This window comes from Pinus tabuliformis, chromosome 2_2, assembly GCF_031772625.1.
Source record: "Pinus tabuliformis cultivar Carrire ecotype Pingquan chromosome 2_2, CPIR1, whole genome shotgun sequence".
Classification (NCBI taxonomy): domain Eukaryota; kingdom Viridiplantae; phylum Streptophyta; class Pinopsida; order Pinales; family Pinaceae; genus Pinus; species Pinus tabuliformis.
In genome coordinates, this window is record NC_142300.1 from 1,058,256,034 (window position 1) to 1,058,281,656 (window position 25,623).

The window sequence follows — 25,623 nt, forward strand, 5'->3', positions numbered from 1 at the left end:
CCTCTCTCTAATGGCCCTGTAGGTTTTGGTAAACCCCTGATGGCCGGCTAATGGTGAATCATGTGATGCATGGAGTATCTTCTTCTTGAGCTGAGATCTCTTAGTCAAGAAGATCCGGTCCCTATAGTAGATGATCTCATCGACTACCTTGTACCTGTCATCCGCCACCTGCCCATCCAGAATCTCACATGCAAATCTGTCCTTGGAGTACTCTACTAAAAGTCGAGCCCTCCAGTCTGTGTCCAAGCTCATAAGAGACAACGTGGCTAGTCTACGTGAAAGGGCATCTGCTACCACGTTGTTCTTACCTTTGACATACTCAATGTCAAAGTCATATGCTTGGATCTTATTGATCCACTTCTGCTGCCTCTCCTGTAGCTATTTCTGCTCCAAAAAGAACCTGAGGCTGTTGTGATCAGTCCTCACCCTGAACTTGCTACCCACTAAATACTGTCGGAATTTGGCCAATGGATGCATAATGGCCAGCATCTCCTTGTCGTATATAGAATACAACCTCTCATGCAGAAGGAGCTTCTGGCTCTCAAAGGCTATAGGGTGACCTCCCTGCATCAACACTGCGTCGATCCCCTCTCTCGACGCATCACACTCCAAAACAAATGGCTACAAAAAATCCGGCAATACAAGCATTGGGCAGCTGCTCATAACCTCCTTGAGCCTGTCAAAGGCTCGCTGTGTTGTATCCGACCAACTGAATGCCCCCTTCCTTGTTAGATTTGTCAGGGGTGCAACAAGCTGTGAGAAAATCTTGATGAACTTCCAGTAGTAAGTACAAATGCCAATGAATTCTCGGAGTTCTGTCATGTTCCTCGGCTCTGGCCAATCTCTGATGGTCCTGATCTTCTCCTCATGGACTCTCACTCCGTCCACCCCTATGATGTGTCCCAAGTACAACATCTCTGTCAACCCAAACTCACACTTGGAGAGCTTGGCATAGAACTGCTGCTCCTCCAAGATGTGCAACACTGTCTCAATGCGCTGGAGATGCTCCTCCTAAGTCCTGCTGTAAATGAGAATATCATCAAAGAACACCAACACAAACTTCCTTAAGTGACTGCGGAAGATGTGATTCATGCAGGACTAGAATATAGCTGGGGTGTTGGTTAGCCTGAAGGGCATCACCAAAAACTCAAAGTGCCCATAGTGACACTTGAAGGCGGTCTTGGGAATGTCCTGCTCTCTCACGCGAATCTGATGGTACCCAGATCTCAAATCAATCTTTGAGAAGAACCGTGCTCCTCTCAACTCATCCATCAACTCATCGATCCTAGGTATGGGGTACTTGTTCTTCAGGGTCTTCTTGTTCAGGGCCTTGTAGTCAATGCACATCCTCAATGTGCCTTCCTTCTTCTTCACCAACACCACGGAAGAAGCAAAAGGACTCGTGCTCGGCCGAATGTGCCCAAGAGCCAGCAACTCTTGAATGGCCCGCTCAATCTCATCCTGATAGGCCTTGGGATGCCTATAGGGGGTAGTAATCATTGCTTGTATGCCCTGCTCAAGCTCAATGGTGTGCTCAAACCCTCGGTTTGATGGCTGTCCCATTGGAATCTCCCCAAAAACTATGGCATACTGGTCAAGGATGGACTGTATCTCTGGGTGCACCGTCTGCCCTGTAGTCCCTGCCTCTGATGCATGCAGCTCCACTGCCCACTCTACGTCTCCCTTCCGGAAGACTGCCTTCATCCGATGAGCCGAAACAGTGTGAGGCGGATATGTGTGCTGTCCCCGCATCTTCTCATGCCTCTCTGTCTTCTAATCATCCCACTCCATCTCTAGGGCCTTCCAATCTGTTGTGACCTTCCCTAGAGTGATAAGCCACTGAACACCCAGTATCATGTTGGTGTCCGGAATATTGACCACGAAAAAGTGATCAGTCAATGTGTAGGTGCCCATCGTCACTGATAACTCTAGAACATAACGAGCACACACAATGGTCTGATCTCCTGGGACCAAAACTAAAAATCCATCGAAGCTCTCTGTTTGTATACCTCTCCGCTCAACCATCTGTGCATCGATGAAGTTGTGGGTTGCCCCACTGTGAACCAAAACTGATACTTGCTGGCCACGTATTGTCCCCCATACGCGTAGCGTCAAATACTTGGGAACTCCTTGCAATGCAGCAAGGGCCCCTCTGGTAGGTGCAAAAGCTGCACCACTTGTTGCTGGTGGTGGAGGTGGCAAAGGATCCTGCGCGGCATGACTATCTCCTACCTCCACATCATCCTCCTCATCCTCTTCCTCGCTGCTCTCGGAGAAGACCTTAATAAAATGTGCTTTGCCAGCAACACATCTATGTCCCGGTGCCCATGGCTCCTGACAGGTAAAGCACAACCGCTTCTTCTTCAGCTCCCTCCTAGCATCATCATCAATCTGTGCTCGTCCTGGATTCCCCTTTGGAGGCGGAATCCTCACATCCTTCCCCTTAGGCTGGAAAGCCTGTCTCTGGGGGTAAGGTGTCCGGGTCCTGAGTAAGGCATCCTGTAAGTCCCGGGTCCTGGGTAAGGCATCCTGTAAGTCCCGGGTCCTGCTAATAGCATCCTAGAGTGTGGCTGGTCTAGTGGATCTGACTAGACCCTGAAGTGGCTTTGCTAACCCCTCAACAAACATGTAGATCCTCTGTGCCGTGGATAGATCTGGCACCATCACTGAAACCCTCAAGAAGTCTGCAATGTAGGTCTCTGGGTTCCCAGTCTGTTTGAGCCTCGTCAGCTCAACAAAGTGTTGTTCCGGATCCCTCCAATCAAACCTCTCTTTCAGTCTCCTCGTGAACTCCGCATATGTCATCACTGTGGAGTGCTCGAGTGTAACCAACCCATGGAACCACCAGTCCTGGGCCTCACCATCCAAATGTAATGTCGCCACCTTGATGGCCTCTGTCTCCGACATCTGGTTAAGCTGGAAAGAGATGTCCAGCTTCTCCACCCAAGACTTTGCCAAACTGTTTGATGAGCCATCAAACGTAAGCAAGTGGAATTTACTAGCTGTGCAGTGGGTGTCTCCATCATGATAATGCCGGTACCCTTTGTGATGGTTGCAGGATCTACTATCTTGCTGGAGTTGAACAAAGTCTCTGAATGAGAGAGCATCCCTGAACTCCTGCCCATAGGCTCGGTACTCTGCAAAATAATTGCCCATATGACCGGGCTCTGCCTCCTGCTGTGCTCTGGCCCCCATGTCTGCTCCTAGGAAAGTGGGCATGGTAGAGCGTGTAGGGGCATTTGAGGCCATCTGCTGAGTATTATCACGCTGAGTGGCACCCTGCTCTGGCAAATGGTGGGATGTACCCAATCCCTCACCAATCTGGGAAACCTGTGGGTTCTCACGTTGTCTAGCCTCCACCGCCGTGAATCTCTGCTCCATCACCTCGATCTGCCTCGACAGATCCTGCACTGATTTGAGGAGCATGTCCGCAAATCTCTTCCCGTCCTCATCTGCCATCGGATCCTCCTGCTTTGCATCCACCACAGGCTCCTCCTGTTCTGTGTCTACCACCCGAACACAGTCTCCCTCTCCGTAGGTGTTCTCCAACCTACGCTCAATATCTCTGTATTTCCTACCTCTGTAACAGATGTAGGGCTTCTCCCTCGGTGTCATAGACTGCTAGCTCCACAGGCTGAGCCAGATCTATGCTCTGATACCACTGTAATATCCCTTATCAAAGATATCCCTCAAACACAAGCAAACTCCAACCAGAGAAATAACAGTAGTGCAACATACAATAATGTATACATGGAATATAAGCAGATACTCGAGAAATGCAGAGAGAAATGCTAAGCCATTTTATTATACTGAGTAATGGAAAGAGTACAAGAGGTGATCAGAAAGATAGCACCTTGACTTGCATAAGGCAAGTGAAGAAATACACTCAGAATGGTAAGGAAATGGCCTCTCTCTGAACTGCGTCCAAACTGCCGGAGAACTGCTGTGCTGCTGCTACTACTGGAATCAAATGAGGATTTGGGGCTGTTCCCCTCCTTAGAAAATGCTGAAACTCTGGAATCAACCTCTGCTGAATAAACCCAGAAAAGCCCAGAAAGATTTTCTAAAATAGTTGACCCCCGAAAATCACCCCCTTGGGGATCTACGCAATCCCTCAAGGCTTTGCGCTGCCCCTAAAGAGAATCCTCCAAAACTCTACCCGAAACTCTGCCAAAATCCTCCAATATGCAAGGGCTGATCCCTTGCTCAATCTCCTAGCTCAAATCCTCCACATAAACCCAATTTGGAGCTCCTACCAAAAGAGACTACGTCCTCCCTTCTCAAGACTGTGTAGTCATCAAAATGCTCAGTTCCTCCTCAACTCCAGAGATTGCTCCTCCTGCAAAATACTGATGAAACTACCTTGCCCGAGCCGACACTCGAAGTCCCCCAGGGCTAAGGGTGAGATCTCCGAACGGAGACACTCGATGCACTAAACAATGCTGCAGACAGGCGAAACAACTAGCATTCTCTAAGTCGAAGTGACTAGCTCAAATGCAACATAATCGAATGATCAAAATGAGGAGGCTCCTCTCTCCTTTATAGCGTTGGCCTCTCTCAAAACCCTAAGGCCCACCTCCTCCAACATAGCCTCTCTCTTGCCACATGCTCCTTCTCCATCTGCATAGTCCCTCCAAGTGTCTACGTGGCCCCCCTTCTCTATGTGGTCCTTTGGCCCCCTTGGCTCCCCTTTTAAGTTACAACGTTGTGCTACTAGGGAGTGACTTTATTCAAAAAGTGAGTTATGTCCCCCTTTCCTCACCTTTTTATTTATAAATAACTATAGAAGGCAAAATTGAGCAAAATCGAATATTCCAATTAGCCATGGCTAATTAGGAATATTACAATTGGGCAACAGGGGCAGGGTTAGTGCAAGGAGGAAGAGTAAGCAACAAGCAGAGGTGTGCTGTTGACTAGAATTGCGCAATGTGCAGGAGAGAGAGGGAAGGCTTAGGGTGGTGCAGAGCGCACCTCTAGCTGATAAGGAGGGTCACTACTAGGCTCTAGAAGTGTGTAGTGCGCTCTTCCTAATCCAAAGGGAAAGTTGCAAGGTCAACAAAATGACTAAGTATGGAAGAGTGAAACATGGAAAAACAAAATGAGTTAGGGGTATGATCAAGCTTTACACATCTCAACTCATTAATAAAATTCATATAGGACCCCAACCTAGGCAATATAGATCAAAACGCCAGTTCACAACAATCTCTAAGTGCAACAAGTAGAGCATAAACAATTGCAACACGTAAGTGTCATTTTGTGACTAGAAAGTGTGCTATAACTACTCTTGGTGATCCAACAACTTTTAGGAAGGGATGTGGACACTTAAAATATGCCTGAAAACATAAAACGACACTTGACGACCAAAAGCGACACTTCACATGATGGAAGGTAGGCTTGAAAATTCAAACATAGCCAAATTTTGAAGGGTGTTGAATCAGTGACAACACTTGGGAACACTTTGGACATACTTCAACTTCTCTGACTAGGTCTAGCTTTGCAACATAGAGTTTAGTCCTTCAAGAAGTATTGACTGATCATAAATATTACCCTAGTTTCGCCACTTATCCCAGTTTAAAACATGGGTTCTTCTATTCATTGCTTGGCTTAAACACATTCAAAGACTTGTCAAAACACAACCCTTTCGATTATCCTTTCCAAAATCGAAATAAGTGCCTTTGCTCATTCTATCAATAACTAAATAAAGAGGTGAAGAAGAGAAAGGCTTCATGCACAGAGAGGTGGAGCAAACAACTTCGGCGAGGTATGAAACAAGCCTACTGGCAACGAAGCGATGCTTGTGATTCCTTGAGGTGACTTTGTCGGGGTACTGAACAGGCTCGCTGGTAGCAAAGCAACACCTGGGAACGTTATGCTAGTTCCTAAACGATTTTCTTGTTAATACGGATTAGATTCTTGTTGGTAGACTCAACCAAACCATGCACCTGAGGGTATTAATTTGATGCGTGCTTTAAAACAATAACATTTTCTAATCCAAACTCATAAAGCTTAACTAAGGAAAAATATGTTGCATTATCAAAGACAAGCGATGTGTGAACACCAAACTCGGTTATGATGTTTTGTCTGAGAAACTGGATGACTTCTTGATCATTAACTTGTCTTAGCGGAACTGCTTTTTCCCACCGAGTGAAATAATTAGTCGCGGTTAAGATTTACCAGTGTTGCTTTAATGAATGCGGAAAAGTTTCACCAATAACATCCAATACTCACTGTTGAAATGGTTCCTCAACTGCTATGGGTAGCAACGGGGTAGCTAACTTCCTATCATGGCCAACACATCTTTGACATATTGGACACTTTCGAGCATAGGTGTGAGCATCCTTAAATAATGTGGGCCAATAGTAACTGACTCTCATCACCTTATGAGCAGTGGTATCTCTTGTGAAGTGCTCACCTGCTAGTCTCTCGTGAAGATCTCTTAGCACCCTTTCTGAATCTAGAGGCTCTAAACATTTGAGTAGGACACCATTGTGGTGCTTTTGAAAAAGCACACCATGCACAAGTTGGTAAGATAAAGCTTTAAGACGTATTTCCCTCTTCTGTTTGGTCGATAGATGTGAAGGCAAGGTGTCGTGCACTATGTATTGTTGCATGTTTGCATACCATGATGTAGTTGTACTTATAGGGGGAACCTGTTCAATGTTATACATTTCGATCTCTTGTTCCCACCTAGAAGAAATTTCTTCTAGCGAATCCACTACTTCTGCTGCGAGCTGACAAAGACCACGACCTTTGATAGTGTGAACCAACTTGAATTCAAGATCATATTCTTGCAAGCACGTCATCCAGTTCACCCTCCTCTCACCCAGCTCTTGTTGTACCAAGAGTGATCTAACTACTGGATGAGGCACATAGATAATAGTGTGGGATTTTAGGAGGTAAGGCCTGAAATGCTTGACCACCTTGTATACTGCATATGCTTGCTTATCGATGGCGAGATAATTTAGTTTTGATCCCTGTAAACCAGCACTCATGAAAGATATAGGCTGCTCATTTCCTTGATTGTCTTTCTGTGTCAACACAGCCACAATAGACATGTCAGAAGCAAAAGTGTATAACAAAAAATCTTTGCCAAAATTTGGGTTGTATAAGGTTGGGGCATTAGCGATGGCTTGCTTGATAGGCAAAGGCATCTTTCTCCCTCTTATCCCATTTATATGTAGCATCCTTCTTTATCATCTCTTGTAATGGTTTAACAATCTGTGTGTAATCAGAGATGAAATTTCAAAGAAATTGATCTTTCCCAAGAAGGATTGCATCGCTTTCTTGTTCACGGGAAAAGGGATTTGAGCAATAGTCTTGACCCTCTCTAGGTCGACCTTAATTCCACTCTTAGCGATAATGTGTCCTAAGAGGTTACCTTCGGACACACCAAAGATGCTCTTTTTCGGATTTAATGATATTCCATACTTGTGACATTGCTCAAAAATCTGCTTTAGATGACAGATGTGATCAAATATTTTCTTGGAAAATATTGTTATGTCATCCAAGTAGACAACCACACTTTGGCCGATCAATCCACGAAATGCGATGTCCATGGCCCGTTGAAATGTAGTGCCAATGTTAATAAGTCCAAATGGCATGCACTTGAAAGCAAAAGTTCCCCACTTCATCCTAAAGGTGGTTTTCAATCTATCTGGTTTCGTTACTAGCACTTGATTATATCCGGAGAATCCATCCAGTAGCGAGAACATTTCCAACCCAGATACTTTCTGGAGTATTTGCTCCATAGATGGCACAAAGTAAATATCTTTATCTAAAACTCGGTTGAGGTTGCAAAAATACACACATAAGCGTTTCTCACTGGACTTTTTCTGATAGGAACTAGGTTGGAAACCCATGTGGAATGACGAACTTTGAAAATGATCTGAGCATCCAACAACTTCCTTAATTCCTTTTGAATCAGGGGTTTGACACTGTTTGGAAAGATGAATGAAAACCTGTCGTTCTTGAGGAGAACAACTTGTATTGAGGTTCATGTAGTTTAGATCTTCTTTGGTTCCCAAATTAACTTGTTCGTGTGACAACATTGAGCTTTGGGTCTTTGTACTCACTGGTCCTCTAAAACGGTTTTGTAGGTTGTATAATTTTTCAAGAGATACCACACCTTTCAGCATAGGGTTCCCTTTAGATGCTTGGGCTGCTTCTTGCAAAGCCTTTTCGTGCTCATTTTCTTCAATACCTGCATCTTTGAAAACATCTACATTGGCCATGAAGTGTAGTATCTGTCGGTTATCATTAAATACATGAAAGTTAGTTACATTGTCAAGCACAGATGGATTATAAATAATTTCTATAGAAAATCCATCTTTTAATGGTGACATTCTAGTAGCTACATTGGCTAATGTATCTGTGGCAACATTACGAATTCTAGGAAAAAAACTAATATTAAATGCTTTAAAGAATAAAATGAGACGCCATACCTCTTGTTGGTAGTTTTTCAAATTATGTGATGCGCAATGAATGCTATTCCGTACCTGACGGGTAGCAATCTCTGAATAACCAATTACCCTCAGTACTTCCACCTTGAGGTCTATGGACTGTTGTCGCTCAAATTGTACATGCATGGTGTGACAATGACTTAGGGAAGGGCTGTCACTCTAATCCTTGCCCTCTCCTGTTCTAGTTGTCTCCCAACAATAGGCTATGGGGGGTAGTCCCTATGGAATGTGAGGATGCAAGACTCATTGGAAGCCAACAAGTCTCGGAGACACGATTGAATGGCCTAGTCACTCGATTGATTTAGCAAGTTATAAGAATTATATTAGATTATTATGTGAGATAGTTGCGTTATGGAGTCAATTACTTGCTTTATATCGATTAAGTACCAAATGGTCGGATGAAGAGAATCATTGCTTAAGAGATGCTTTGCTATCCTATATGAAATGCAAGTCCTACAATCTAGGTGAGATGCAAAAAATCTTGGTTTATTTTAATTATATGCCTAGCTAAGTGTATCCCTTAATCCTCAGTTGTTTTGAGGCTAGTCTCTAAAGTAGGTTGTAGAGAGAAGTCAAGGCGAAGCAAGCAAAGGCTTGGTTAACGATACCTCCCCTTGAAATCTAACCACCCGGTGGCTTTGGCGCTGCAAAGACTGTGGCTTTGACGATTGCATGGTCACCGTGTTAACCACTAGAGAGGGTCGATCATTCACAAGCTAAAAGATGAAGGGTGGTGCTATCTTTCTATCAACCAAGCTTATGCTTGGAGGTAAGTTAATTACTGCAAGACAATGCCTAGAATGCAAATGCAAATTGATTGCGTGCTCTTGAGTTAAGATTGCTTATGATCTTAAGTAATTGGTTATAATTGATCCTTAGTTATGAGAAAGAGTACTTAAATGATGAATGGAGGACAATCTTAATCACAAGATAGAGTGCTTATCTTCAAAAGTGCTCAAAATATTTATCCTATCTAAGAGATAATTGCTCAAGTATAAGAAACAAGATAGATGCTCTTTAGAACAAATCACCAATATGCGAAAGATAAATTATCATTCACAATAGATATTCAATTTAACCATTAACAATAAATCCAATGACAATGATAGTTAAAAGTTTAGAGCACTTATCCACAATATAACTCAGAGCAATTAATCAAGGCTCTTTAGAGGCAATACAATAATGCAAAGGATGCCAATGAACAATTGCTCAATAAATTGACAATTTAGATGCTTAATGTTCTTTAAACATAATTAGCACTTCTTCAATTTATGACAAATTTTATCACAATGCCAATTAGATGCTCAACATTTAGGCTTCCAATATCCTTAAACAATATAAACCATTCAAGATGATATTCAACTTTTGAGATTGATTTGTGCTTATATGAGTGAGTTATCTAGTGCAAAATGTAAATCCCTTAGATTTATGAACTCACAAGGAAAACAAAGTGTTAGATCTCTTGTTATGAAGCAATGTAGCAACTAAACAAATAGTCAATTCACTTCTAAAATCCAAAGTTACCAATGCTAGCAATCTTTTCCATGAACAATATTAGAAGCCCTTATGTAACTTATGTTCAAATAACATTAAATGAGCAATAGTAAATTTTTATAACAACATTATGCAAGTTATGAAAGCAGTATCTAATCTTATGCTAAATGTGTCAAAACAATCCTAACTACTTATCTCTCTCTTGATTTAAATGAGATCACTTAAGATAAAATGCAAACAATGAGAAGATATCTATGAGTGCAAGCATATGCAAGAGTGCAAATGAGATGAGTGAGGCAGCCCTCTTAAACCACTTTGCTAACACACCAATGTAACCAAAGATGCAAGGGAAGACAAGATACAAATGCTTAATTAGCCGAGACTCCTTTCCTAATGTAACTTATGTAAAATCAGACATTATTATGCTTCTTAAACTAACATGACTGTCATCAAATTTTGTGAATTTATGCCAAACAATGAATACCCAATTGATGCAAGTGACTTGTCAATGTGTTAGGTGACTTATCAATTAGTTTTATGCCAATTTTATTTATTTTTTATCACTGCGATAGAGGGCTGACTTGGTGGAGTGAGGAAAGCCTTTTGCTCAGGTCTAAGGTCTTGGTCTATCTCAATTTGAATTTGCTAGTGGAAAAGTTTGACTGAGTTTCCCCTATGTTGATTTCTGGTAGCATTGGATGTGCTCTCTCAAAATTTGCAGAGAGGCTTAGACACATGCATTCTCCAATACCCATAAATCGTTTTGGGAAATTCCATCCGGAGATAGTTCTATTAAAATAATTAATTATTTTTAATGGGTGCCTAAGTCTAAATTTAGGAAATTAAAATAATTAAAGGGTATTGATCTAACTGTGGGTGAAACTTCTAGAAGAAGACGAGGATCAAGCCAAAATTGTCTAAGCCATTAATTAGAAGTTAATCTGGGCCATTGGTTGTCCAACAAAAAGATATAAGAAGAGGCTTGAGGGGCACTTGGAGAACACACATAGGGGAGATCAGAAGTTCGATTTTTTGAAGCACAGCAACTGTCGGAGAGATTTTCGATAGTGATATTTTGTAGTGAGGGGCGGGACTAGTATCTGAAGCGAAATATTTCCCAGTCGGAGAATACTCAACAGAGAAGGCAGAGAGAGATTCAACAGAGGTAGCACAAAGCCAGAGAGGCTGACACGAAGCCACGTAGACGTAGCGCAGAAGCCAAGAAGGAATCCAAAAATTCGCTTAAGGAATCGATTGTAGAAACCAGAAGCCGGGGTGTGAGACCAGAAGGTGCAAATCGAAGTTCCTGGGCACCAAATCGATCAGCTGAAGGGGTGACTGTTAATTTTAGGTATGTTCTATGCTTAGAGCAATTTATTTCAATTTTCACAGTTAGCTCAATATCTTTTCCAGATTAGCAATCACATCAGCGTTAAAGTAAACTGCAGATAGAACATAAACATAAATCGCAGAAGACAAGCCAAGACAAGAGACACAAGATGTGGCGCCAGCCAGGGACAAACCCCAATGTAGGGAAACCCTTGATTAGTTCTTCTTATATGTTCTTCAATAGTTCAGCAGAGAGAGAGAGAGATAGTACATTTACAACAAAAGTCAACACGTTGACTTATCTAAATAAGAGCATAGATAATCTCTAAGAAGATGAAACATGAGATCGCTGAATTCAGTTGAAGACATGCTGCTTCAACTGATTCTCCAAGGTGACTCCTTAACCTATCATAGTGCTGCACCTCGTCATCATGCTGCACCTCACCGTGCTGCACCATGCTGCACCCATTATCACTCTGCTAGACCTCATAACCATGCTGCACACATCACACTGCTGCACCTTATGCTGCCACTGTTGTCCCATGTACCATACAGCGATCCCATTTGCTTGCTCCACCAAGCTTCATTGCTGTCCCAAGTACCATTGCTGCACCATATACTAGCTGTCCCATTTGGCATGCTGTGCCTTGCTGTCCCATGCATGTTTGCAGCACCATGTGACCTTGCTGTCCCATTTGCTGCACAATGTCATTGCTGCTGTCCCCATCATACTACTAGCACTGATGTGACATTGCTGCTTCTATGTGGCAGTATCCAACACCTAAGAAACTCCTCCACATGGCTGCTAACAGATTCTCCAAGTGTCTAATACATCAATGAATAATCACTGGCATTTAGTCACCAAGTCTGCCCGTCCACTTTGGCTACTACAGGCTACAAGCACATCCCATCCAAACTGATCCAAAATCATGGAGCCAACACAAGTCATTTATGGAGAACATCATACCTCTGTACTGCGGTTCATGGACAAAATCCGGTCATTGGTTAGGGCATCCTCCTGTAACGTACAACAGCCCAACGATCATGCCATAACTCACCTTGAATTCTGCGGCCTTCCTTTCTTTACAAGGTAAGTGACCTCGCTGTTTGAGGAGACACCTACAGCTCCACGTATAGGGCTGTTTTGACCATCAAAACAATACTTACAGGCCTGCGGCTTAATCATCCCTTCACATAGACCTTGCTGCCTCTTCAAACAGTCACAAGGGTGACCTTAACGTCCCCTCTCCTTTGCTGAAGTAGACATTGTATGCGGCCTTCTAGCCCAGCTCCTCGGCCCTCCTAACAACAGCTCTGTCGCCTTAAAAATGACCCTGAAACAATCCTTCTTTATCACGTTGTTCCTGCCTTTGTATGCTGCAGCTAGGGCATGTCATAACCCTCCTTGACTGCGGCTAGGTAGCTGCGTCTAGGGCTGGTTATAACCCTCCTTGACTGCGTCCTCTAGGTTACTAGGGCTGCGTCAAGGGCTTGTTAAGGACAACGTTTAGGGCTTGTTAAGGACAACGTTTAGGGCTTGTTAGGGACTCCTCCATAGCTGTGTTAAACTTCTCCCATGAGTTCCTTTTGGTCAGCGTAGATTCCTTTCATAGCTTCGCTGGCCCGTCTTCTTTGTTGCAGCTAGGGCAACCTCCTTTCCTCCAACGTCTAGGGCTTCCACTCCTTGATCTCTCTTCCACTAAAACCCAAAACAAGTGGAGAGAAATCAAGAGTGAAGTGTGTGTTGAAATGACAATCAAGTCACCTCTTTTTATACTAAAACGTTGAGCACATGTGGGTGTTATTTAGTTGCTGGCCGACCTTGACGAATTGTCTTATAACACAAATAAATTCATAACTCCATGAATACTTATTGGAATCAGATGATCTTTAGATCAATCCTACACCTCTCGATGAGAGGGATCCAAGAAAAATATCAGCTGCCATAAATACGATGACCCACATGGAGTTTGGCCCTAGTTGCCAATTTTAATAGTGACATTGTTCGAAGAGGGTGTGACACTGGGCTGACGCGGTGACTGCGCAGAGGCAATGCAAATGCAGCCAGGGGTAGTTCATTCAGTGGCTGGATTAGCCGGGATTTCCAGTGATAGTGTGAGGTAACCTCACTTATCTCTCTGTCATTGATATTCTCTGTCACTGGATTACAGGGAAGGCATCCAGAGATTGTATTCAGAAATTACCACTGCTTAATAATAAAACCCTTAGCTGTTGCACCGGTTTTCCCGCATTGGGTTTTTCCGGGGACATTTGTCCAAAAATCACTGTGTAGATGTGTTGCATTTCTTTCTTGTTCAGTTTCTTGTTTCCGCATTTTATTTAAATGGTGAAGGTTGTAGTGTATTAGTTTCGGTGTTTATTGTAGGAAACAATATATAATTTTGTTCCATAATTAACAAATAGAAGAAACGTAAGTGGTTGCCGCAGTAAAAATTTGGGCTTCCAATTTTTCACATGGTATCAGAGCTGCAAGTGAAACAAGAAAATAGTGTCGGAAGAGCCTAGCGCTGAAGGAGGAAGGGAGTTCGAAATTCTTGCAGAGGCACTAATTTGAATCCCCAGAGAGATTGCACAGTTCAGGCCAGGAGGGCAAGATTTTCGTGGTAAATCTCTCTTTGAGTGAGTCGACAAAGAGGTAGGATTTCCAGATCGAAATCTGTTAGTGACAGAGGGAGCAACACAACTTTAGCTTCAGCGAAGAGGGGTTTTCTGGTGGGATGCAGTTTTTCGCAGGCAGTTGCTGCGTAAAAAGACGTCAAAAGGAAGGAGAGAGACACTTGAGGGAATTTATTCCTCAGAGAATTCCTACCCAGGGAATTTGAATTCTCATTTGCTGAATAGCAGCAGGAGAGAGGAAGTCGTTCGACTTTTTCGATTGGTAGAGATGGCGGCCAGTGGATTGAGAGATCATGATAGGTTGGATGGTGCATCCAACTATGTGATTTCGAAGGTAAGGATGTCGTGCCTTCTGGATGAGCATTTTCTCAAGATCTACGTCGACAATGTGGTAGTTGAGCCCGTGGATCCATATCCACTCAAGAAGTACAAGGGAGAAATGACAAAGACCAAGAGAATGATCCTTGACGGAGTGAAGGATCATATAGTCTGTCACATCGCTGGCAGAGACATTGCCAAGGAGATGTGGGATGCTTTGTCGACGCTATATCAGGGATCTTCCGAGTAGCGAAAGATGTACTTGGAGCAGAAGATGAGATCTATGCAGATGCAGAAGGGGGAACGCATTGATCCATTCCTTACTAAGCTTCAGGAGACCCGAGACAAGCTGTCAGCTGTGGGGTCAACACCTCAAGGTTCCAAGATGGTAAGACTGACCCTAATTTCAATATCTGAGGAGTGGCAAGTTTTTGTCCAGAGCATCCTGGGCAGGGCAACTTTGCCAGATTGGGATGGAATGTGGACAACTCTTAAGCAAGAGGCGCTGAGGAGAGACTTGGTCATGTGTAAAATTGACGGAAGCAGCAGCATTGGGTAGAAGCCCAAGGAGGAGGAAGAGAATGCATCCCTCGCATCCAAGGGGCAACAGGAGCAGTGGAAGAAGAAGAAAGATGCTTCAAAGATCGAATGCTTCAGGTGTGGTAAATTCGGTCACTACGTGACACAGTGTCCTCTTAGGAAGAAGGAAAAAGATGAGAAACATGATTCAAAGGTTGCAGCCGTGAAGATCGAGGAGGAGGAGTTTGCCATGATAGCCAGGCATCTCCAGGAGGGAGGTGGGGAGATTTAGAGCTGTAGTTCGAAAGAACTGCAGATAGGCAGGATCCTTGAGGAGCCCACCTCTCGGATCAATTCCTTGCTACAAAAGCCCAGATCAGTAGTAGTAGGCTGGACCAGGTCAATTGATGCAGAGCAGTGTCGGAGTGACAGTTGCAGTGGCTAGAAGCGCCAGAGATTGAGCAACGCAAAGCTAGAGTTGACAGCAGTGCAGATGGCACAGAGCAGAGGTCAGCAACAACGCAGAGGTTTCAGAGGGTCAACATAGAGACTAGCAACAATCAAAACTCAAACAACGAGACATATCACACTAAACACCAGTTCAGTAATTTGGGATGCTTTTTTGTTGCTGGTGCAGTAGCAACAACAATTGGAGAAGGTTGCAGTGCAAATGCAGTATTCACAGTGGTAGTGCCAGCAGCAACACATATGCAAAATTGAGAGGGAGTTGCAGTACGGATGCAGTGTCGACAATGGCAGGGTCAACAACAGTATAGATGCAACATTTGTGTAGTAGTTGGTGGACAAGATGTCAAACATCAGCAGCGCAAGAGATGTTACAGAACAAAGTCATGGTTCAGCAGGATGCATTGCTAGAGCACATTCCTCGCTAAGAGGGGTATTTGCAGGTGGGCGTAGACACATGCATTCTCCAATACCCAGAAATAGTTTTGAGAAATTCCACCTGGAGACAGTTTTATTAAAATAATTAATTATTTTTAATGGGTGCCTGAGTCTAAACTTAGGAAATTAAAATAATTAAAGGATATTAATCTAACTGTGGGTGAAACTTCTAGAAGAAGACGAGGATCAAGACAAAATAATCTAAGCCATTGATCAGAAGTTAATCTGGGCCGTTGGTTGTCCAACAGAAAGATATAAGAAGAGGCTTGAGGGCACTTGGAGAACACACATAGGGGAGATTAGAAGTTCGATTTTCTGAAGCAGAGCAATGGCCGGAGAGATTTTCGATAGTGATCTTTTGTAGTGAGGGGCAGGGATAGTATCCGAAGGGAAATATTTCCTAGTCAGAGAACACTCAGTAGAGAAGGCAGAGAGAGATCCAGCAGAGGTAGCACAAAGCCAGAGAGGCTGACGCAGAGCCACGCTGAGGCAGCACAGAAGCCAAGAGGGAATCTGAAAATTTGCTGAAGGAATCAATTGCAGAAGCCAGAAGCCGAGGTATGAGACCAGGAGGTGCTAATCGAAGCCCTGGGTAGCAAATCGATTAGTTGAAGGGGTGACGCTGTCCCTAGAGGGTGTGATGTTGGGCTGATGTAGTGACTGCGCAGAGGTAGCGTAGAGGGAACCAAGGGTAACTCATTCATTGGCTGGATCAATCAAGATTTCCAGTGATAGTGTGAGGTAACCTCATTTATCTCTCTGTCAGTGATATTCTCTGTAACTGGATTGTAACTAGATTGTTGGGAAGGCATCCAGAGATTTTATTTAGAAATTACTACTGCTTAATAATAAAACCCTCAGCTGTTGCACTGGTTTTCCCGCATTGAGTTTTTCCGGGGACATTTGTCCAAAAATAACTATGTAGATGTTTTGTATTTATTTCTTGTTTCCACATTTTATTTAAATGGTGAAGGCTGTAGTGTATTAGTTTCGGTGTCTACTGTAGGAAGTAGTAAATAATTTTGTTCCATAATTAACAAATAGAAGAAACGTAATCAGTTGCTGCAGTAGAAATTTGGGCTTCCAAATTTTCACGCCCTATAGAGGGTTTTTAGCCTTGGCTGAGTGCCTATATCTGGTGTCGTTGATCTTAATGTTTTTATTTGACGATTGCTTGATAATATGAAGATAAAAGAACATAAAGAAAGATAATAAGACTACAAGAATATCATAACTAATTATCAACATAAGAAAATATTTTTGCCTTTCTGATTTTCTAACAATGAGAAGACCTTGAATCAATAATATAAGATCATAAATGTAATGAGAAGATCTATAGATCTCGGACCATGAGACTTCAGATCAAAAGTATAAGTAGATCTCAAACCTCTTCTCATAAGAGAGCAGAGGAGTAAAGTATGTGTGTTTGAATTGCATACCAAAGGGAGCAAATTAACCACTCTATATTGTTGAAATATGTAACTAGGTATGATCTTCATAATGACATATGTAATCATGATTTTATGTATTTAATGAAAAGAGAAACATAAATTTATTATTGTGAGTCTTGAGGCATGGGTTTCATTCTCAAGAGAATTTATTTTTATAGGTCAAGCACCCATTGAGTGCTTCTAGGTTTGTCATAAAGTCATTGAGTCATTGTCATGTATTAAAGACCCATTTGGGCATGTTACATATTGTAAAAGAAAATTTATTAAGTCAAAAGATCCTCCAAGACCTCGTCATGGCACAAAGATCAAGTCAGCGTACATAGGAAGACAAGTTGGCCTAAAGGAGCTATTCGACCTATTAAGAAGCCTATATAAAGAAAACTTTGACCTCATTTGAATGACACACTTGACTAACACAAGTTCAATCACAAGGAAGAAAAGAAGTGCAAAAAGAAGAGGACAAAGGAAGAAGAACAAGTCGAGTTTTGGGATTGTTTTTGGGCTATTTCTCTCCACATGTGTGAAGGAATTAGGGTTCATGCTGTTGCAGTAAAGCTGAGTTACAGAAGTGAAGTTAGGCCATCAAGAAGAACTATTTTGGAAGCCAAATTCTCTAGGAGAGAGAATCTACCCAAGCAAAGAAAAGAGGAGCAAAAATACACCATTATTTCTCTCACGTGCAAGGGTTAGGGTTTCTGCAGAAGAAGCTGCTGGGCAGATCGAAGTTGCAAAAGAAGCTGTTGGGCAAGTCGAAGTTGAAGAAGAAGTTTTTGGGTAGGTCAAAGTTGCAGAAAAAGCTGCTAGGAAGATCGAAGTTGAGAAGAAGCTACTAGTCAGGTCGAAGTTGCTAAAGAAGTTATTGGAAGTCAAATATGTAGAAGTTGCTAGAAGCAAGGTTTGACTTGGTCTTGGTCAAGGGTCAAAGGTCTTGGATGTTGTCATTTGAAGGTCTATAAGAAGAGAAAGAATTCTGGTGGGTTTCCTCTCAACTTGGAGAGTTTTTGGCCCTGGCTAATTGCCTACATCTTGTGTCCTGTTGTGTCATTGTTCTTTATGATTTGGTAGTTGTTTGATGATAGAGAACACTAATAATAATAAACGAAAGAGAAAGTTAATCAAGTAAAGTAAAAATACATCAGAAGAAGTTATCAAAGAAGAGAAATCACCTACACTTCCTGTGCCTAGATTTCTCTACATGCATAGCCATCATGTGATCCGAATGAGAGAGTTTCAAGGCAAGCCAACTAGTCATCATGTGAACCGAATAAGAGAGTTTCAAGGGTAGCCAACTAGCCATCATGTGAGTTTTTAGGTAAGTCAAAATGACCATCTAGAAGAGGCAGCCTAGCACTTGTGGAGCCACTTGAAAATAATAGTTTCCTTCTTTTCAAAACTACATTTCTGACCAAAACAAAATCATGAAGATCATTCTAGAAATGATAATGATTTTGTTTTTCTCAAGTACAATGAAAGTACAATTTTTTACAAAGACCGACCATAGCTACAATTTCAACAAGGTCCACTGAATGAAGTATTTCACATTTCAACAATATTTTCATAACTACTTAAATAGGAAAATGATGATTACTCCCTCGAGAAAATAGGGATACCTGGTGCATATGCAAGCATTTGGTAACATTTCAGCTGAGACTTTGATAAACCTTATGAGTGGTTCAACTCACTGTGACATGGCACTGTGTCAGGTTAGCGAGGCAATAATTTCTGGTATTGATCTGATTGATTTCTTAAAGTAGGTTTTCATGTAGAAGTCTAAAGGCAGATTTTATGGAGGGATGCTTGTTTGGTTTTTACTGGGGCCATTTATTGACAGCATGGCGAGTTGTCAACTTGAATTTCTTTCTAGCTTGTCTGTTTTACCGATGAGATATTTGCAAATATTCATAAAATCAATGGAATAGTGACTTCTAGAATAACTGAAGTAAGTCTTATTTGTTTCTTTAGTGGCATTACAGTATCAGCAAGGCATTTTATAACAACAAACTTTGAAAAAACTATAGAAAAGAAACGATCAACATTTTGCTGGCTGATTTTTTTTTCACTTTTCCATGTACTTGTTTTATTATTTTGGAAACCTTCCTGAATTATGCTCATTACTGATCACATTGTATTGGAGCAGCTTTTCTGTGCCAGTTGAGCTAAGCAGTTTAGGGAAGGAAGAACCATGGGCAGAAACATTTATTATGCAGATGGTTGAAAAAATGAGTCTATCTGAAGAAATTTGGAGGTACATGAAATTAGAAGTCACAAAATGTATACAACAATCCGTTGCATTGTAATATTCTTCGCAGACGTTTACTGTATGGCTCATAATGGTTTCATTTAGTATCATACAGTAATTCAAGAATTTTAAGTCTTCTTGTTTCCTCTACATTTGAGGATTTTAGTAATTCTTCTACCATATGGAAAGAAAACGCATATGGTGGTATGCTTGTGTTTTTATGTTAGTAAAGTTTGTATTTAGTAAGAATGATCTAATTTACCTTCGTAATGGTATATAAGTATTTCCCAAGTTTGAGGAATGAAAGGTCTGTATTGTAACTCAGCAAAGAACAAAATGGATACCTTGCAATTACCTCTCAGTATTTGAAATGCAACGTCTTGTGTGAACAAGAGCAATGGCAACCTTAGAGATAGAGCTTTCAGTCAGACTATACAAGGCCACAAATTTGTCTGTAACCCTGCAATACTAGTTGCAAAATTATTATAGATTTATGTTGTGGTTGACCCAACTAAATAAAAAAGGAATTATGGTGCAGCCATAACTTGTCAAGTGCAAGTGTGTCAATCAAGCTATATTAAGATCAAACTACACTATCAAGTTAATCTTAAATAAAGCCCGGACTCCAGTGGGCACATTATAGAGTCAAAGTCTCTCCACAAGGCCCATCTTGCGTGTGTGTTTATGTAAGCCTATCTATACATGTGTAGATTCCTAATGGTGTATATATTATACTCTGTTAGGAACATACCCTTGTATAGGTATGCTTTTACACACACTCCATTACGACCATACACTTATATGTGTAGGCTTACACACAGACACATCCCCAAGATGATTTTGTCGAGATTCAAATCTATATACTCCTTTAGAAATGGGTATACACACACATACCAGTGTATGAGGGGTTATGTATAATGACCCTAGTTAGAGTTGGATGGAGTATATATTATATATATACTCCATTAGTAACATGCTCCTGTGTAGGTATGCTTTTACACACACACAGAATCTCTATATACTCCTTTAGAAATGGGTATACACACACATACCAGTGTATGAGGGGTTATGTATAACGACCCTAATTAGAGTTGGATGGGGTATATATTATATATACTCCATTAGGAACATGCCCCTGTGTAGGTATGCTTTTACACACACTCCATGGTGACCATACACCTAGATAGCTAGGCTTACACACACACAGACCCAAGATGAGCCTCGTGGAGAGTCAGATCTATATACTCCTTTAGAAATGGGTATATATATATATATATATATATATATATATTCATATTCACCAGTGTGGGTTAGAGTTGGGCTGGGTTGTGGTATGTTGGTTTTAAGTAGGACCCTACTCTAATTTGTTGTCGACCAAATTAATTTCGTCTAGGTCCATCTCAAATTTGAGACAAGGTTAGGTTAAACTGCTAAGTACAGTTGTGACTACATCAATGATGACTTTTACGTTCAATTTGAACATTTTTTCTAGGTGGTTTTGGGGAGAAAACTGACAACATTAAAATACTCCAACTCATAAATTTTATAGGTTATACAACATCCTAACTCTCATTTCGTCCTTGTAGAGGTGCCCCTATTAATGGTTTTCTTCTTATAACCCAATGTTTATATATCTATATAAACATTTAATGTTTTCCTCTTGTAATTTGATTCTTGTTTAATATTAGCAAATATATTATTTTAACAAGTTCAATATCAATTTTTAATTCATTTGCAAAACATTGGGCAGGAAGAGACATAATTTAAATGTAAAGATATTGAAGACCCAAGTCAAGAAGGGATTGTTTAAAATTTAAACTATTGATTTTTCAAGAAAAATCTGATATTCTAATCTGATAATTACTTTCCAATGATTTCTTAAGTAAATTAACATATGTCACATTCATCATTAAGCAATTATACATAGAAAATCTCAACAGTAATGCAATAATGACATAGTAGGAGCATAAATAGATAACCAAACACAAGACAAATTTTAGCCTTGGAAAACTCAACTAGGAAAAAACCCAACAATCTTTTCTTAGGAGAAATTTGTAAATTCAACAAAATGTACAATCTGACTTTCCAGTCAAACCAGATCAAACGGACCACATAAATTCAATAAGTCAAAACTGGTCAAAACAGACAATTTTCGTCCCTCTTGTTGCTACTCAAAACTTTGGTCAACCTTGGTCGACAGGGCTGAAATTCAGCCTCCTGCAACTACCTAGTAAGTTCGGTCAACCTGTCTAGAAGTTTGGTCAACTGCCCAAAACTTGCCCAAAAAAGTAATTTTTTTGGTCAAACAGTGTGCTGTATGGCCACACATGTGAGGTCAATGCTGGTCAAAAGATGGATAATCTTGGCTGCCACAGAAAAATTTCCTCCTCCGAAAATTTGGCCTCTTTCCTAGACCCGTTTGCACGCGTGAACAGAAAATTAGATGCTTCTTGATGATCAGAATTGGTCTCCAAGTGATGACGTCGAATGCCAATTTATAGTGGATTAGGGTGAGGTCGAATGCCAGTTTATAGTGGATTAGGGTGCCCCAAGTGGTGCATCTTTGTAGCTAGGCCGACTTGATCTTTTTCGATCGACTTGTGCATTTTGGAGGAAAATTAAATTCAAACTTTAAATTTTAAATTTGTTGCTTTTAATTTCTTTTGAGGGCCATCTTAAGTAGCTGAGAATACAAACCACATCTACCCAAAAAAATCAACATAAACTTCAAAGTTGTATCATATTTTCTTAGATTTCTATATGCAAAAAAATAGGCTGAAAAAGCGTATAAAAATCCTTGCGCGAGGTTTGAATAAGATAAAAAAATTCAATTATTTTTCTATAAAAAGAATTCAATTAGTTTCTAAGAATATCTTTTCTTATCAATTGTTTTGTAAGTTTTGGGAAATCAAAATCTTTACAAATGGTTTGTAACTAAAAATTGTAAATAAAATTCTTAATACTAGATATTTAAATCTCAATAAATTTGCATCTGACTGTTTTGATCCTTCTGAATGCATAAAATTAAAAGTAAAGTTTATATATATCTCTGAATGCATAATAAAATTAAAAGGAAAGTTGATATATATATGGAGTTGCAAAGATCTCAAAGATCTCTAAGTTACAAAGATCTTTTTTAACTGGAGTTGCAATATGTCAAATATTGACAAACTTATCTTTGTTATATCTTCCTATATAATAAGTTATATAATAAGTTCTGAAATAACTCTCTTTATTGCTTTTTATGATTGGTGGCTTTTTATTTTATTGGAGAGAGTATAGGTTGAGCTTCACATTAACATACTTTGGTTCCTTGTTCTATTCTAAACATTGATTTTAAATATTTTGGAATTTCTAAATCCATCTTTTTTCAAACAATATGATTTTTTTTAATGACCTAGAATGTCTTAAATTTGACATTTGACATATGGACATAGTGCAACATTAAAGTCTTGAAACAAAAATATCAAATGTAATATATAAAAAACTATTATGATGATGAAATAAAAGTAGTTGCTTTTGTATTAAAATTTTCTTTGGAATCAATAGATTTTTTATGAATTTAATATTAACACTCCATAAATTTGTATTTGTGTTTATATCAAAATTCTTTTTAATATCTTAATTTTATTACTTTGGACTTTTATTTCGCACTTCATAATTTTTTATGAGCATAACATATTATGTTTTACATATTATCTCCTCACACTTTGTTAGAAATTTGGAAACATAGAAAGATTTTCTTATGTTGACAATTACATGTAATAATCTTGTGTTTTTATTAATTTTCTTATGTTCTTTTATCTTTGTTTCATCAAGTGATCATCAAAACAAAACACGAAGATCAATGACACCAAATGTAGGCACTCAACCAAGGTTAAAACCCCTCTATAGGGGAAAACCCAATTGAACTATTCCACTAGCAAATTCAAGTTGAGATAGACCAAGACCTTAGACCAGAAAAACCTTCCTCCTCCACCAAGTCAGCCCTTAAACTATTCTTCCAACCTTCGAAGATCGATTGCAACAATACTGCATCAACATTGCTTCAATACTGCATCAATATCACATCAAGGATAGATTTTCAACCCTACTGCATTAGAGTTTCCGCCCAACTTCAAGACTGCAATTTCAGCCCTCTCGTAGCTTCAGTGCCTTCGCATGTGTGAGATAAGAGAGAAAATTTCAACTTCCTTAGCTAGATAATGACCTTCTCCTTCGCTAGCCCTTTCCTTCTTCCTTCTTGAATTTCACACTTTTTTTGCTTCCAACCACTGTGATTTGAACTTGTTGAGTGAGCGATCCAAATGATGTTAAGTAGCTCCAATATATAGTGAGTTAGTGAGGTTGAATTCCCTTGTTGAGGCCGACTTGTCCTTCCTTGAGGCCAACTTGGTGGAGGAGGCCTAAAAGACCTATTTTACATTTTTTTCTTTCTTTTTTGATAGATGAAGCCCAAGAAGGGTCTTTTACATTATGACATTGACAAGGACACTTGACATAAACCCTAGAAGCCTGCAATGGAGGCTTTGACCTATAAACCATTGACCCAAGCATGAAACCCATGCTTTAATAAGTCAATTTTTTTAATAATAAAATTCTTTTTTCTTTCTTTTGACAAATACATTATATCATGACTCAAATGCAATTATGAAGACCGACACTAGCTACATTCTTCAACACTCCCTTTTAACTAGGGAGGTATATATATATATATATATATAAAGGTACATGGAAGATCTCAAAATGATATGCTCTATGAAGAGTCACACCAAACACAATGCTATAGATTAGATACCTGACCACAATACTCTAATTGAGTGGGACTAAGGTGAACTCAAGCTTTAGCCACTCTATGTACCATCATACTTTTAAGCTCTATCACCAACCCAAGGATCTAGGTGCATATCAAAGGTCGGAGCTCCATGACCAACACCACCCTTCCTACTTTGTGATGTAGACATTAACACATCGGCCAACCTACTTTGGGACCTAGACATCAATACATAGGCCTACCAGATGTCCTCCCAAGCATCTTGCATATGATGCTTCATCTCCCCTAATCAACTAAATTAGATATATCCACTAACTCGAGCATGCTTCAAATGTTCAACCTTTTATGGAGAGATCCTGCACAATGACAACCTGGATCAGTAATAAACCTAGACATATTCAAGTAAACACAAATCTTTGGGGTCCTCAATCATTTATATCATCAAATTATCCAAATACATATTGTCAAAAGATTTCTTCTTATTTCTTTAGTAGCACCAATACAACCTCAATACTTCTCAAGTCTTTGTGAACATCTGTCTGTAATTCTTCGGTTTCATTATGACTATCATAATATGCCCTCCCTCTCAACTAGGAAGATATACCCTTTCTTCTATCCAGGCTCCCTCTCAACTTCACAATGTTGGAGAAACTTCATCCTTTCAAGTCTTCGTCAAGGTTATCTTGATCACCATCATTCTTATAGCTTCCTTCATTATGAACATCTTCAATTGAAGATCATGTACCTGCAAAACCTTAATAGCAAGTACAACCAAATACAAATCGAAGCATGAAGTTAACTATATCAAAATTATGTCAATACAATGGAATCATCAAATCATCCATGCTTTAGACATCAAATACCTAAACCTAATTAGGTTCATAATCAACAAGGGTCATATCTTTTTACATGCTAAACTTTAACTTCTCGCTAGTGTTTTGTCATAAACCTGTTGATGCCACGAAAATCGTTGTATAAACATTGGGGGATAACCACCCGGTCCGGACCTTAATACAACTCCTTTTCCGTTTGGAATGGTGGCTCCGACTGGGGATGATGGGACCAGTTTCCCAGTAATGAATAAAAAGGGTGGATAAATGATTGATTGTCTAATCTAATGATAGGCGAATAACTTAATCTATCAGCAAAATAAAAGAACTACTACTAATCCCGGGAACTATTGTACTTTGAAATGTAGCACTTGATGATCCATGTCTATTGACAGGCATACAGATGACTCTATCTAATAGACATGGACATTTATTCATTCAAGGATTACTTTGCTTAAATAGTTAAACAAAGTGATTAACACAATATTGCTACACTTATCATTTATATCATCGATACATATATGATAAACATAAAAGCATACTATAAACATCCAATAGTGGAGGGAATAAAGAATGCTGTTAAAACACATACATATATCCGATAATAGCAAAGGCGATCAAATGACAATTCATATAAAAAGAATGAATTCAAACATAGATAATAGTACCA

General features: G+C 40.2%; 1 protein-coding gene across 3 annotated transcripts in view; it reads left to right on the forward strand.

The window, feature by feature from the left end:
- The window catches only part of LOC149197039 (uncharacterized), a 301,897-nt gene extending 282,189 nt beyond the window's left edge, over positions 1-19,708 (forward strand). Inside the window, exon 6 of one of the 3 annotated variants that reach the window (XM_089405733.1) lies at positions 19,248-19,708. In XM_089405733.1, the coding sequence (XP_089261859.1) occupies positions 19,248-19,407 (160 nt within the window). In that variant the 3' untranslated portion in view covers positions 19,408-19,708. The remainder of the gene's footprint in view (positions 1-19,247) is intronic. The other 2 variants (XM_089405731.1, XM_089405732.1) reach the window with 2 other exon arrangements.
- Positions 19,709-25,623: the final 5,915 nt, after the last annotated feature.